We start from the raw sequence: 16,858 nt of genomic DNA, 5'->3' as shown, positions 1-16,858 counted from the left end.
ATGTTAGGTTAGAGACTGTCTTAAGGGTGGCTCTTCTTCCCATAACACCTGCCAACCAGGTGGGAGGTACCTACGCAAAATCAACAATCCTCATCCTACAGTTATTCTCACCTGAGCCTGATTTATACAACAACAATATATACCTTTGCTATAAACCAACATGGGGATATACTCCTATTGTTAAAGTTCCACTGTTGATGGTAAGTGTAGAGGAGTGATATAAATTGACTTGCAGTGCACAAAAGGGGGGCGGATTACTACTTTAGCCTGTATCCTTCCTCTAAACAAAAACGTCCATCTCCTGTTCTACTTGATCCATTGTTTTGATACTTGGTGGATTAGGAAAGTTGACAGAATGGATTTGGTTTCTTCTCTCTCGGCTCTCCCAAAGACGTTTTCGCACAAGACTTCGAGACAGTTCGAGGTCGATTATTAAAGGTATCAGACAGAGTGGCTTAGGGGATGAAGTCATTTAAATGACCCAGAAATTTAGCAAAACAAAATTGATCTCTCCATCTACTCATCGCGAAGATTAGTACTTTATCCAGCGATGACCCAAAACTGTCAGAAACGTTTTCAAAATCCTGCTGTGAAAAACAGGAAATTAAATGTCTATTCAACTCCTCATCCTTAAAATACCCTGAAATACCACAAGAAAGGAATGAATATAGGACGGTTGTCATCTTTCTAAGCGTTATAGTTCAACCGATTCCTTGTTACATGTGCCACAAATTTTACCACAAGAAAGGAGACCACAAAATACCACCAAAAATAGTTAGGAAAGATGACAAGCGTTCTATATCTACATGTATTCCTTTCTTGTAGTATAATACTACAAGAAAGGAATACATGTAGATATAGAACGCTTGTCATCTTTCCTAGCTTTATAGTTCAACTGACTTCTTGTTACATGTGCCACAAATTTTACCACAAGAAAGGAATAAAAATACCACAAAATACCACCAAAAATACCGCAAGAAAGGAATAGGTGTAGAATGCTTGTCATCTTCCGTAGCTTTATAGTTCAACTGACTTCTTGTTACATGTGCCACCAATTTTAATTGTACACATATCCAGGTTATACCAGGATTTGCCATGTGTTATTTCAGCCTCTGATCTCAGTTGAGGCTCAAGAAAAAAACTCATAACAGGGTCTTTCATGGATCAACTTCCCAGCAGTATCTCTTGTACCCACAGAGGAGGAGCTAGCTGGAAGGAATTTTGATAGATAAACTTTAACGCCTTTTTATCCAGAGCATCCTTGACATGTGTTGATAGAAAATATCACGGTAAGAAGAGTGTTGAGGGATATTTTTGAACGGAATTTTCCAAGGCAGGCTGATCTGGCTAAAGCACACGCATGGTAGGTGGATAAAGGATAGAAAGAATGCGGACTCTACTAGAGAAACAAGTGACTGTTTATCTACATTGGGATGTTTATGTTGGTGTCTGTTGCCACTAACACCAACAAAACAAGGCATTGTGTGCCCACAAGGATGGGATTTGTGTAAGGTATTCATGTCCACAATCCGCCTGGTAAAAAAAACGATGTCTGTCTACCCTACCTTCATGGGAAATGGTGATAATAAACATAAAGATATTCAGAATATTTTGCACGTCTTCGAAAATTCTCATTAGCATTTCGATTTCCCTTGAAAGTGCTATGTCTTTCCCACAAGTGTTTGTTTTATGAGTCAACAAATAAATAATTTCTTCATGACTTTAACGACTTCATAAACCTTTCATATTTATTACCCAAAGAAAACAAGGCTTTAAATAATGATGAAAGATAGAAAATAAGTTTAAAACGGTACTTTTCTGTACAACCCTACTAGGCATTTTGTTTAGCCTTGTTTCTGTGTGTCCCTTGGTACCTGAGTCATCAAAATAGTGATTTGCATCCGGAGTACCTTAAGTGAAACGGATGCAATTTCCCGTATTAACCTTGATGGTATTTATTACTGCTGGCGCCAGTGGGGGAAGGGAGGAACCAGGGTTTGTATAGGGTGGGAACAATTATTCACTACTGTAAAGAACTGGTGAATAACAGGGATATACAATATATAATAGGCACAGTGGCATAACTTAAAAAAATCCAGATTGCAGTACTGAAGAGAGTCACTAGGGTGACTTTCAAAATGTGCTCATTTATTCAATAGGTCAAGATCAAACAACATACCAAATATTATATCAATGCATCCATAGATTAGGGTAAAGTATTATGTTCATATATACTATAGCACTTTGGCAGAACGTTTTCGGGTATGTAGTAGGGATGACATTCCATCTTAAGTTTTCAAGTTTTATGTTGGAGAAGATATAGTCTGTAACAGGCAAAATTCTGATGCAACTTTGACCAAACATCCAATGAAAACCATGAAAAATCAGGGTTTCGCGCAGGTGCAGTATGTTGTACGATGTGATCACAGAGCATGGGAACACAACCTTTACCTTTACCTTTCAGAGTTAGCTGGAGCACTCAGAGTGCCGTAAGGTTGAGCCAGACTTACGAGGTTGACCTGAAGTTCACAAACTTCTCAGGGGATCAGGTTTACGGCAGTTCTATCCACGACCGTGCAATGCCAGGGTCAGAGCAGAAAGTCTACTACCAGACCTCTGAACATCATTGGCTTAACGTAACTTTTAATAGTGGACCAGTGTGGTTACGCATGTAAAATGAAAGATGCTGCATTCAGTTCCTATACATGTAGAGTCAATATTGAACAGCTGGAAAGACAAACCTACAGAGAAAAGGCTGTCAAATATGACAAATCCAGACAAAATAAAAGTTCCCACTGGGGCGCATTTCACAGTACAACCATCATCTCTCCATATACAGAATACTTGACGTTTCCCACCTTTACAGCCAGACCTTAGGGACATGTCTAGACAAACTTCCTGCAAAATCTGCTGATCGAAAACTCAGGCCAAATCTAGACTTATGTAAGACTGAGTCACCAGATTTAAGGTTAACTTGATGACAGCTGACACCCAGAGGACAAAACACGACTTTTGTACGTTTAATTTCCGTCTCCAGTTGAGAGTAATCTACTATGGATTCATTGAAAACAGACCCTGAGCAGGCGATAGAAAATGTACGCCAAAAAGCAGTTACTCAAGCAACTGGATATGATTTTGGAAACGGTCAAGACATTTCAGGTAGCATCCACTACCTTTCGTCAGTGACTGAGCTAGTGGATACTAGCTGAAACGTCTGACGTTTTCAAAATCATATCCAGTTGCTTGAGTAACTGCTTTTTGGCGTATCGTATTACCTGGATGTCTAACCTTCATGACAGTAGCAAATATCACCTTTTGCACTGCTATATTTATATTCAACATCCAACAACCAATAAATTGACCAAGTGTGGCCCGACACAGGGTTAGATTGAGGTCACGACCTAAGATGAAGAAACCCCAGATGAACTGATGAAGCTGATTTGCATAATTTCATAAATAACCCCAGGAAGATTCCGAAATTAAAAGGTCAAAGGTGAGAGGCAGCGAGATTGGAGTTTGGCTATAATGGATGAAGGACCAGCGAACCATCCATCCGTCATATTCGTTCATCTTATAAACCTGACAAAATTACCTACATATTGAATCAAACCTTTACACCATTTCAGTACAATACTCAACTCATACTCTCCAAGCCAATATGCAATCAGTTACCGACAGTTTTTTCAGCATTTAGACCACAAGCAAATTTTCATTTATGAACATTTCAAATTTCATATTCTGTTCATCATATAAAAACCTGACGAAATTCCCTACATATTTTATCAAACCCATTTCGATCCAATACTCTACTAATACATGTATCTTCATAGTCATACTTCATTATGTCATTATGCAAACAATTTTTCCAGGGTTTATATCACAAGCAAATTTTCGTTTATGAGCATTTCGAATGCCCTTCAATACCATCAGGAGAGGCACACCGACGTTAAGCATCATATCCCGTTATTATGACATGCTCTATTTATCCGGCAGCTCCACATAACCCGTAATCACATCCATCAATATGAGGCAGGGATGGTCGGACATTCCAGCATCTTTCCCAATTTCCTTTCACTCGAGAACGGTCTATAACATATAGGGCACGGTTTGCTACCGTTGAGAGCAATTTTTATGGTATTTTTGCAGACATAATTTAAGTTTAACACACTGATATTCACAGACATAATTTAAGTTTAACACACTGAGTGCCCCATTTCTTGCTCATGTAATAACACAGCTTGCCAAGGACATTATAACACACGTATCAGTAGAAAGATTGCATTCAGGGCAGCAATGTGCTCCTTACTTGAACCCTTTTAACTTTACGGTTGAATCATTTCTGTGTTGTCAAGACTGAAATGGCCCAAATTTGCTGCTGAATATATGAATCACTCTCTGCTTGTAAAGGTTAAAATTGGTAGCCAAATTGATTGAATCTTTATTGAAAATTTGTATCCAAAGGATAATTTTAGGCAAACATGTTAAGTTGTTCATAAACACAGCAAATTGTCAAGAAAAAAATGCACTCATAAAAACAAACATGGAAAATCACACATAATTTTTGGAATCTTTTCTCAATCTGTATTGTCAACCTAAAATTGGTTAAATCAATATCCTCTTATATATGCTCAAAACAAAAGTTACAGAATCCGCCTAATGTAGAGTACATCAGATTGATCAAAGGAAACAGACTTTAGAGTTGAAGAAGTCAAAAACACCCCAAATTTGAGCTGTGAGAAAAACTCCACACACAAAACTCCTGGGAGCACAGGACTCCCTTTTAGCAAATCCACGAAATCTCAATTCTACACTAGTTAAGACTTCACCTCAAGAACTAATAAGGCCATGTGTGGTCTGCCTTGTCCTTATACAAAGGTCACCATCCATCTTAAAGAAGGACTTTCCATTTCAGGAAGACTTCATTAGCCTGGGAAAGTGAAAGTAATTAACTGAGCAGCTGTTAAGGGATAAATTTCAGTGAAAGGAATTAGTGCAGGGAAAGCTGGGCATGTGGTTGGAAGGAGATGGATGGGGGGGGGGGGGGTACATGGATGTGGATGTGTTCCTATCCTGGCAAGGACCCAAACTGCATGGGGTTGGGGGTAGATTTGAGTTAGAGCTTATTACTATGGGTATTAGGATCCACATTTAGCATACATGTACATTTTGTACATGACAGTAGCTATTCTTCCTGTGGTCTGTCCTAACACACAACATGACACACAGGGAAATATACAAAACAAAAATACATTGACAACAATTAAGCGAAATTATAGTGTAACACAACTGAACATAAGGCCGTATACAAAATAATTACAGCTTCATAATCATATCATTCCAGGTGCTAGACATTTTGTACAAAAATCTCTTTCTGGGCATTTGTTCGTTGTTTAGGAAGGCAGATAGTCCTTGAGTTTGGGATTGATGGTTGTACATGGAAGTAAATGTGCTCTTGGCACGAACCCAAACTGCAGGGCCATAGCTACAGCTGTCTGGGACATGTCCATGTCGTAAATGTACTGCTAATGGTTGTCAGTTTAGTCCTGATGGCTTTATGCTAGGTTATGGTGTTGGACTCCTGCCACTTATTGCTTCCAGAAACGTGCCTATCTGTCTAGTTCTGTGCCTGAATGGGTTAGGGTTAGGATCAGGCACGGTTCTGGATAGTCCAGAACTGTGCCTGTCTAGTTCTTTGCCTGAATGGGTTAGGGTTAGAATCGTTCTGGATAGTCTCCGCGTATCCAGGAACACAGATTTGGATGTTTTTGTCTTTATGAAACAATACTGTAGGACTGGTGTATGAGTAACTTAGCTTTAGTAACATTGATCCCCTCTAAAGTGAATGCAGCTGATACTTGTGATATCAGGGACTTAGCTTACAAGGAATATGAACTCGAGCCAAAAACTGCAGAGTTATCTGAACTTAGATTGTAACTTTCATCACTTCAACTACCTCCCACTTGGAGAGGGAAGGAAGTAAGCTGTCGGGATGCCAAAACATATTCCACCGATTTAGCAGAAATACAGGCAGATCTTTCATCAGGTGAAGGCATTTCTATCTCCAATAGCTGATAATCGCCAACAGGTGTCTGAATGATTGGCTAGAGGTTCGGACAGGTCTCCGGTTTAATCTGCGACCAGATTTAGCCATCCAGTCTGCTTCGCAAGGGAGCAGTTAACCATCATTGCCTTACCTGCGCAGGTTACGGGTTCTAGTCCCAAGGGTGCCGGAATTGTTGGCCAGGTTAGGGGTTCTAGTCCCGTGTGTATGGAATGGTTGAGAGCGTTTATTTTATAGCTCCCTTGGTCAATCCAGTACAGGAATTTCATTATAAAAAGATTTATACTGAGATCTATATCTGACTTTAGGAATTTAATATAATCTTACCACTTGTATTACCAGGGTATATTATTGCTTTGAAATTTTGCACATTTGCCCAAACCATGACCCAGTAATATACATGTACATTATGTACAATTAAAGAACACAGTCACTCAAGTTTATTTTATAGCTCCCGTGGACAATACAGTACAGGAGTTTCCTTTCGAAAAGATTCATATGGATCTACAGCTGGTCTAAAGTATTCAATAATAATCCTACCATTTGTAATACCAGGTTAGAATTGCTTTGAAATTTTTCACACTTGCCCAAACCTGACCCAGCCATATACGATTAAAGAACACCTGTCAGTCACATTAAATTTATTTTATAGCTTCCTTGGACAATACAGTACATGAATTTCCTTTCAAAAAGATTCATATGGATCTACAGCTGGCCTTAAGAATTTGATATAAGCTTAATATCAGGGTATAATTGCTTTGAAATTCTGCACACTTGCCGGAACCATGATCCAGCCATATATGATTAAACAGCACCTGTGTGACATCTCAGTTCTACTGCGAACACCTGTGAGAAACCTCAGTTTCTGTTGCAGAAAGAATTTGCAGCAAAACTTGACACCATTTTTGTTCAAAACCATGTGTGTCATGTCACGACCTTGCGAATTCTGGAGCTCCGAACTGAAATATGATCCACTCAGCGAGGTCAGGGGTCAGCTGACTAATGGGAGGGATTATGGGTAGACTGCCTCTCCCTCCTTTTGGTGTTTCCATATTTCAGATGTTCCGCAAAGAGGGAGATTTCCTTAACTTGAGATCTAAAAACAAGATAAGAGTTTGACATGCCTTAACAGTGTTTAATAGCTTTTTAAAAGTGCCCTTCAAGATTTGAGCTAACTCAACTTAATATGCTATAGATACCAGGCTAGACTTTGCCACTAAGTTCTAAGCTAACACAAACGAACCCAAAACTAAAGATTTAAGCAAAGTGATCTTCAAAACATTAAATTGTAGATAGAATGCTGTAGATGACAGGCTGGACTTTGCCACCAAGTATTACCATATTATTAAGTTCTAAGTTTACACAAATGAAGCTAAAACTTGCCATTAATATGAATACAGTATTCATAACATTCTCATATATTCATAAATGCATGAAGATGGAGGAAAAACTCATCAGATGTTGGCTTGACCTCCGTCCCAAATTACGACACCGCCGTATAAAACCGTTCGGCCGTATATAACCGGAGATATTGCCTCAGCCATTACCCCTGATGTGCAGACACTGGTGCGATACCAGTCGTTAACGCTACAAGTGTCATTAAGGGTTGGTATAATGCCGCCATTAAGCCAACATCACATAGATAGGCGGTATTAACAACACCGCCGCTCAAATGACTGCGATTGCTCCCCAAGGCACACGAGAACTTCGCTATCAAGCTCTGATACGAGTCTGCCTCTTTCACACATGTGCTTTTTGCCCTCTGGTATCTGATTTTTGTGCAGTAGTACAGTGTATTGTGTAGTTTTGCTGGAATCAGTGATAAGAAAAAAAAACTTGGTGGGTATAACACGTGTGCTTTTTGCCCCCTGGTATCTGATTATTGTACAGTAGTTCTGTGTAGTTTTGTGAGAATCAGTGATAAGAGAAGATCAAACTTGGTGCGAATCACACACTGGGTTTTTATCTAATCTACTTGCAAAGGTTGTTGCAAAGGTGTTTGAAAATGTAGTCATGACCTGTTGAAGGTGTAAAATCTGATATGTAAATGTGGGATTTGTTGTAATGTCAAAGCTATTACATGTAGAAAGTGATATAAAAGCAAGCAAAACTTAAATATTACCCCAAATCAAATCAGACAGCTCTGTATTCGATTGTGTTTTCTTTTTTTTCCCCTGTTTTTTGTTTGTTTGTAAGTCTATGAATATCTAGGGTGGCTTCGGTGATGAACATTGCATTTTACAAGTGATACCAACAAGCATATTAATGCATGTACTTTACAATGTATGAATGAAATAGAGATACCGGTAGATGAGTTAGACTGATAACCAATTGTGCCACCCTGAAGTCAGGACAGGATTTTTGGCAGAGGTGTCGCCGTTTTTGTTGACAAAACAGTGCTGAAGCCGTAGGAATGCCGACTTCGGGGTAGTGAGGGTTAATTTTGCTCCCCACATGCCTGATACTCCACCAAGCGACGCGCGGCATTTCAATTATTGTCAGAGGGTGTAAAAAGATATGTCCACAGCAAGGACCGATCGCGCTGATCAAATTTTTTCTCATCGAAAGCGATTACCGACCATACCGTCAGCATTTTTCCCATCATAATCCGCACCCCGTCGTTATAACATTCATTAGGGACTGTAATGGCGTAAGAAGTGCCTCAGAAATTAGATTGAAGCATTTCTGCCTCATTAACAGCGTTCCTTGATGAGATCACTGCACTCCTGTGGTGAACGTCATCCTGAAAGACTATCCATTGTGGGAGACAATCACGTTTTCCGTAACGCGGAAAAGGGTGCCAGCTTGTGGCTAATAAAGTCAGCAGGCGCTCCATTATATTCTCGGAAAGCTGAATGGCAAGCTTTTTTTGGCAGGGTGACATCATTGCTGGAGCGGCTTTTGTGGAATGAAAATAGCCAATGGGGCGTGAGACAGGTGGGGTTAGGTTTCATAGGGGTGAGGTATGGGTCAGGCTGGAGGCATGCTTTATCTGTGGTAGAAATACCCATCTGCAGTCTGCATTTTTGAAAGACATTTTCAATATTGCAGAAGAAAAATTGAGGGGATTATGTCAGAGTTTTTTTACCCGAGATTTTGATTGTTTGGAACAATGGAAAAAGGTGATAAGGATCAAGATGCACAAACCAGATGGTAGGCACTGATTATTGTAACCAACAGCTGGAAGAAAATTTAAGTGTAATTTTTCTCGCTTAATTGGAATGTTAAAAAAATTGCATATATTGTCAGTATATGTATTTTGTACATTTGCTATACAAGAAAAAGTACTACCAGACTAGTAGTATCAGTAGTAAATATATTGAGAAGCTTTCCAAGAATATTTCATTGTCAAACTGTGATTTTCAATATAAAATACATTGACAAGCTTTGTAAGAATGATATTCCCTAATCAAAGTGATTTTCAGTACAAAATGTCTTGAATAGTTTCCTAAGAATATTTCCCAATTGAAAAACAGTGATTTTCAGTACAAAATTGTTCAAAAGCTTTGTAAGAATGATATTTCCGAGTCATTATATTGTACCGTAGACCCATTCAGTAGAATGATTGTGCGAGGCGGCACACCTGACCCTACGGTATTTCACTCTCGCCGTTTGATTCGACTCAAACTGCGCGAAACAGCCTCGCTTATTGCCCCATTCCTCAACACACACAGTCCATTCTCCCCAGTCCCCCACAGTACCTACCAACCCATCACAAGATTAAGTCTTTTACTCGGTGCCATTAGTGAAAAGCAGCCTGTTGTAAACCCTGTATGATGAATAGAACTGTCCTGTGGTCCAGATAAGGCTCAGTAGCTGCATCTGTCACCCGCTCCTCTCTCAACCTGACAGCCTTGCCTCTGTAGGGAGGCCTGCCACCTTCCTATAACAGGGCTCGAAATTAGCTTTTCTTCCTATTGTCCCAGCACTGTCCCAAAAATAAATTTTGATTGTCCCGAAGTGAGGATGAACTGTCCCAATCTGTTTTTTCGGGAAGTATTGTATGATTTCAACTTGAAGTCAACTTTATTTTGCTTCTGTTCACTCCCAGGCGCACTATAATTGCGTAGACAGGAAATTCAGGGGTGTTTTCTGGAGCCAAAAGCCGGGACATGTGTCTGATAAACAAAAGAAGGGCTGCCATTCTGATGTTGATTATTTTTCCATTGTCCCAAAAATGTCGCAAAATGTGTTTTTAGTTGTCCCAGCCTAAATTTTAGTGGTCATTGGCCATTGGACCACCTTTAATTTCGAGCCCTGCTTTGCCACTGTGGGGAGGCTTGCCACCTTCCTCTAACCTCCAGGACAAAGACATTTCCATTAGACAGACCGCTCAATCAATAACCTAACTGGCCACGGGCTATCCTAGAGTGGACCCGCCGAACATCTGCCGATGGATCCTCCTGTTTTATCTTGTTTTATCGGCTTCTTTTTGCAGAGATTGTTTAGTGGGTTTTGAAATGCCCGAGGAGTGCAGGAATGGGGTCAGGGATTGTCGTAACAGCAGGAAAACTGGCATCATATTCGGCCATATGGTGATGGAAACGGTCTGCCATAAGTCACCTTGTATAGCGATGCCCCCTATGTTGTAGTACCACTTTGCACACAATGGAGTGTTTAAAAGTCAAATCAGTCAAACTATTGAGGTTCGAATGACAACTCACTCAATGCGAAACCTGTAATTTCGCGATTTGTCCTGAATAGTGTTGCCTAGTGGTTTCTGAATAGTGATGTCTTCATTTTTGCCTAGTGATGTCTCTATTTAGTGTGACAGGCATTGTGACATCTCAATCTGTATCAAACATATGTGCAGTGTGCTTATACTAACAGGATCTTTAGTGTCTGTATCACAACAAAACAAAAGAGAAACAAAAAAGCAACAAAAACATATCCTGTTTATGAGTTATGATAACAGTTGTTTTGTAATTGAAAGCACATTTTTCGACTCATGAATTTGTTTTCTTCAAGAGGGGAGGGACTAGCTCTGCATAACAAGGGACTGATTTATTTCTAGAGACAGAAAACCTACTTTCACCGATTTTGTGGCACATTTGCTGATTTCACACCCCTAGCTTCAAAGGAGGGGTGTACAATGGTAAAATAGCATAGAAACAGCCAAAAGGGCTCTGATAACATCTGTATCAGTGATCTTTGTAGGAAAGGCTACTAGGCTGTTTTTACAAAGAAAAAAAAACTTATATTGCATTAATAAAATACGTTTGTGTATAGGTAGTAGTCCCATAAATATTTTTGAGTTGTAATAGAAATAATTCTTATGTGTTGTGCTCAGTGTAAGAGAGAACACACGAGACAAGCCCAATAATTGATCCTTGCTCTTGATAACATTACGACAGCTGCTTTATTTTGCTTTACATTTCTGTTTAATATGACAACATAATTCCATGTTTTGTCTTCAATGGTAGTGTCATACATTAACATGTATCTGTGCATGATGACAATGTAAACAAAATCGTTCTTGTAGCCACAACTATTAGTAATAATATAATAATGAAATAGATAATTTCTTTGTCAAACATTACCCGTGCAATCGCAGCCTTTTATAGCGCTGAATTGATGCAGGGTTTACAATCACATACATGTAATATACAACTACATGCATTGCAGGTTTACCTGATAGTATCACTGGTTATACGATATGTAATCTTTGGCTGAGAACAGAGGCAAAATGCCACCCGTCTCGAGTCGTAAATAACCTGCCCTTTCGAGTCTAGCCTCTTCGTTACAGGGTAGACTTGTTGAGTAAATTGAAAACGGTTCGCCGGGCTTGGAAAAGGCGCGGCAACAGTTGTTGTGCGTGAGATACCACCTGTGCCCGTATCTCCTGTAATAAAAGAGGTTTAGGAGAGGGAGCCGCGTGTGCGGTAACTTTAATGGTTATGTCAAAAGGGGAAGACCGAGCTTGGTGGTTTAGTCCCTCAGGGAGTAGGTAGATGACCTTGGGAGATTTACTATGACCTTCAGTCATGTGAGAATTGAATCCCAGAATTGATTAATGTACTGGAAATACTGGAAACTCCAAGATTCAGAAACTTTTCAGACTGTGTCGAGAAGCATTTTCAACTTTTTTAAAAAGGAAGTGTGCTGAAAATGCCCAGTATATTTCTCACCAGGCTTTCTGTCTAAGTTGCTGAAGTTTTAGATAAACGAAGTCTGACATTTTCTCTTGACACTTGAAAACCGTGTGTTGGCAGGTCCAATCTTGGAGAAATTGAAATATCGGAACGTTCGTTTAGCCAATAAAAGAATCATTCCAAACCTGGCATTTCTGAATGAATGAACAATGTCTGACTGTACGACTTGTGACATTTTCATTAAAGAGATATTCTCCTTTCTTGTCGTTTATTCTGCAGCTCCGTCCCAAGTCGAGAGCGTGACGCAAATTGGATCGACGGAGATGTCGCTGTCGATATCCTGGTCCCCCCCGCGGAAGCCGAATGGCGTGATCCTGGAGTACCGCGTACAGTACTACCCGTTACGGGACGGTCCCACGCAGGTGAAGTTTGCCAAGGTCGACGGGCTGGTTACCCAGGCAACCGTGGAACACCTAGACATGGGGGAGGAGTACGTCCTGCAGGTGAGAAAAATGGAGTGAACGAAAGAAAGAAAATGTAATAAAATAAAGAAGAAAGGAAGGAAGGAAGGAAAGGAACAGAATGAAAGAAAGAATACTTCCTGCAGGTGAGAAAAATGGATTGAACGAAAGAAAAAGAAAGAGAAGCACAAGAATGATACAAGAAAGACAAAGGAAAAAGAAAAAGAAGGAACGAAAGAAATAAAAAATGACTGACGTAGCTGTTTTGTTCATAACCACCATCATGTGCAGGTGAGAGATAAATGAAAGAATGGCTGAAAGAAAGATAAAAAGAAAAATGAATAATCCATATCTGTTTTGTTCATAACAACTTACAATCATCATATGATATGACACGAAAACATTGCCAACATATAGGTTTAGGTTGTTTGTTTCTTTGTTTTTCTTGTTGTAAATGGTTTGGGTTTTTCCATTGACAGATCCAAGCCCGAACGATAGCGGGATACGGCCTACCCAGCCAACCTGTGACCATGAGGACTGATGCCAATGGTAAGTCACACTTCTTCACTTCACTTTTACCTTATCCCTACTGCCCAACCCCATAACCAATACAAATCTGGTACCGAAAGGTAGCCTTAACTAGAAGAAGTTCAAAGTCAGAGAAACTCAATGAACACATGGATGTGATCCACAGAATTGCATTGATTTGCGAAGTTAGATGTAAATGATGGAGCTGTGTTTTCAGTAGATTGATCAAGACTAACTTTAAAGTTAGCAGGTTTTTAAAGTCTAAGCAGTTCAGTTCAGTCTGAGAAATTTCAGAATCGCGTTGATGTAGCCCGAGTTAGATATAAATGATGAAACTGCCACCTTGGTGGATTGATTAAGGCTGTTTTAAAGTCTGAGAAGTTCAGTCTGAGAAATAAAGTTACTGTACAAAATGAGAAACTCAATGTACTCATGGACGTGATCCACAGAATCGTGTTCACGTGGCCTGAGTTAGATATAAATGATGAATCTGCCACCTTGGTGGATTGATTAAGGCCGTTGAAGGCTGCCTGTCGAGGTGACATTATTACACACGGGCTGCAGACAGCATGACAGATGACTTGGCTTACACCGGGCTGGCGTTGCAACGTTTCCTCAAAACCAAGTTACCGGAAACTCTACCGACATCTGATGCCTGGGATGTTATAGAAATGGATCCGAATCATCTCTGATATGAATTATTATGATAATGACAGTAGGGTGTTATATAACTTGGCTTTAAACTGGTAAACATTGATGCGTTGTGATGGATGTTGCCTTGCCGCTTGACGTTTCCTCAAAACGAATTTACCGGAAATGCTACTAAAATCTGATTCCCGCGATGATATAGGATATAGAGATGGATCCGAATCGTTTCTGATATGATAATAACAGAAGGGTGTTGCATAACTCTTGCTAAACTGGTTTAAACATTGATGTTTCGTGATGGATGTAGCGTTGTCGAGTGACAGTGACTGATCGCCCGGATATATCCGTCCGGTTCGGGACGTCTCGCATGTCAGTCCGGGACGTCTAGCATGTCAGAGGTCCCGCAAGGTTTCTTCTCAAACGCGGGGAAAGTAACATAAGGTGAAGACTGTAATGGAGTGGGGTAGTGAGGATAACGACAGTCATTATTCTGCAGGAGTCACAGGAAGTTTCCTACCACATTCATAACATTGGTCTTTGGCTGCAGTGTCTCCTAATGTCCTATGTTATCGAAAAAGCAACTCAAAAGCTTAGCAGGCATAAATAGCAGTTGTGAGGTAGAGATGATGAGGTAGAGATATACAAGTATCTCTTCACTATCAATTGTAAAACATAAGGGGGGCCTTTTTTGAATACATTTAACAATATACAGAATACAGTTTAATGTATTATTATAAGAAGCAACGAAGGTGTAAACTTTGCAGGGAATTCCATCTACTTGTAGAGTTTGCAAATATATCATATAGACCATAGATGTCATTTGATGTAACAGGAATAATACAGATGATTTTACATGTTATTTGGATCAGCTATTCTTCCTGTGGTCCTATACATCATAACATAAGATAGTGATAATACATATTATGAACATACACATGCTATACAATATAGGTTTAAGTAACTTTAACTGATCTCCCTGCTCTTGTCCCTCCCCCAGGTTCCCAGGCCCCGATGACAGGAGACCAGCCTGTGATGATAGCAGCCATCGCCGCTGCCGGGATTTTCGTGCTCCTGGTGTTTGTTCTGGTGGTCATCTTTGTGCTGTACAGGAGGTAAGCATCCAAGGCTGAGTTTCTTAAATATTTAGGATTGTTTCTCAACGATTGTTTCTTCAGGACTTATACCCCCTCCCCTCTCCATGTGGCCTGACATATGCATTCAAGCATATTTTAAAATTGCAAGCACCCAAATCTAGTTCTCTGTGCTTTACACGTAAGTAAAAGGCAAGGCTAAATTTTTTCATTGAAATTTTTCGGCAAATGACACTGATTAGGGCACAAGTGTCCTCATCTAAATTCTCAACCAGCAATTCATACCATCTTTTCAACAGAATGAATCCTAGTCTAGTCTAATCTATTTTGCTTCATTGAAACTTCCAACACTTGTATACTAAGAGTTCTTGAGTTTTTGGTCCAGATAATCCTCCATAGTATATAAGTGGAGTTTATATCTTCTGGCAAATCTATATAGGTATTTCAATTCCACCAAATCCCAGACATATCTGTAACCTGTAATACCCTCCAACTGTGAGCCAGACTTTCTCACTATATGGGACCCAGGAAGCAAAAGTAATTGCGAATCCCAATTGCTACTTGTAGATGTACGTTTGATAGACTTGGGAGCCCCAAATACCACAAGTTATTTCCGATTGATCAGCAGAAGTCTCCCACAGACATTAATCACGAAGTTTTATCAAAAACCCCACTGCCACAGGAGTGGGACTTAATATTTGGAGTAGACGATAATGAAAAGTAATTTTAGAGACTCCTACGGGAGGGAGGAAGTGAGTTTAGGAGTAGATTACGCTGCAGGTTTCTCGCTGGCGGGGGCGAAAATGCTTCAGCAATTGCACGACTGAATGTGCATGAACTACGAAATTGTGCATGCTAGATTTGTGCTTATGTAATGTGTATATTATGAGATTATACGTGTATGGTACATAACTTGTACATTTAGCTCTAGTATGTCATGCTACTTTCCCCATTCTTTCTTTGTGACTACATTGTAGATCATTTAACACTGACCTCTTTAGAGTTTGAAAAGATGTTGGGAAGTTATAAAATCTATTCAACTTGAAGTCAAGTCTGTGATATTTTATACTGTGCTGTGCATTCAGCAACAAGTTAAAAGACAAAGCTTAAAGTTGAATTGATTACCCTACCTTCCAGTGTCTTTCCAAAGTCAAAAGTACCAGTATTAACTATCTGCTATCTATATGTCGTCAGTAGATAGCTTTAACCCATACATGTTAATCTCCAAGCAGATCATACGGTGCCAAAGCAGTATCCGAATTGGCCAATGGACACTGGCTAATGGATACTGCCTGGTGATCAATTTGATACAGTCTTTTGTAGCCACCGAAAGATCTGCTTGGAGATTACATGTACATACATGTACCTGTACCAATGTCCCTCCCATGACCGATGCTCCATTGACAAGCACACTGTCTTCTGTTTCTTTTCCCCATTGAGACGACTCCAGGATAATTGTAGTATGTAAGTAGCACCGCAACAGTACGTGTCCGTACTAGTGCCGTCACGTGTCTGTCCCGTCCTCTCTCTCCAAGCAGAGGTTTGGGTTTTGGGTTATTTTTGGAGTGTTTTTAGATGAGGGTTTCTTTTTTGCACTGGAATTGGAATTTTTCTTTCACCTAACGTAAGCAAAATTCCAGTGCAAAAAAGAAACCCGGATAAAAAAGTCTAAAAACATGCCAAAAATTAACCAAAACCCAAACCTCTGCTTGGAGAGTATCCTGTCCTCTCACACACTGTCCCTTAACCCAAATTCTTAAGTCTCCAAGCAGATGTCTGGTTTGCCTTTTTTTTTCTTTCTTGTGACAATCTTTATTGCTTGTTGGATCTATTGATTGCTGGGTGCCTAGATGAAGTATTATTTACTATAAAATGACAGAAAAATGTCTGAGATCAGTGAATGAAGAGTCCAAACCAAATATCTGCTTGGAGATCAGAATTCTCTTCTCTTTTGTGCTCTCATGTGATTCTCCATTC

The 16,858-nt window shown here is 39.9% G+C and overlaps 1 protein-coding gene across 1 annotated transcript in view; it reads left to right on the top strand.

The window, feature by feature from the left end:
* Positions 1 to 16,858, top strand: part of LOC109462122 (ephrin type-A receptor 8-like) — a 40,780-nt gene that overhangs the window by 9,794 nt on the left and 14,128 nt on the right. Inside the window, exons 2-4 of the mRNA XM_019758620.1 lie at positions 12,433 to 12,656; positions 13,094 to 13,163; positions 14,788 to 14,902. Of these exons, the coding sequence (XP_019614179.1) occupies positions 12,433 to 12,656; positions 13,094 to 13,163; positions 14,788 to 14,902 (409 nt within the window). The remainder of the gene's footprint in view (positions 1 to 12,432; positions 12,657 to 13,093; positions 13,164 to 14,787; positions 14,903 to 16,858) is intronic.

Source organism: Branchiostoma belcheri, unplaced genomic scaffold (genome assembly GCF_001625305.1).
Source record: "Branchiostoma belcheri isolate BF01 breed outbred unplaced genomic scaffold, Haploidv18h27 scaffold99, whole genome shotgun sequence".
Lineage (NCBI taxonomy): Eukaryota > Metazoa > Chordata > Leptocardii > Amphioxiformes > Branchiostomatidae > Branchiostoma > Branchiostoma belcheri.
Note: the sequence above shows the minus strand (reverse complement) of the source record. Positions and strands in the feature narration are given on the sequence as shown.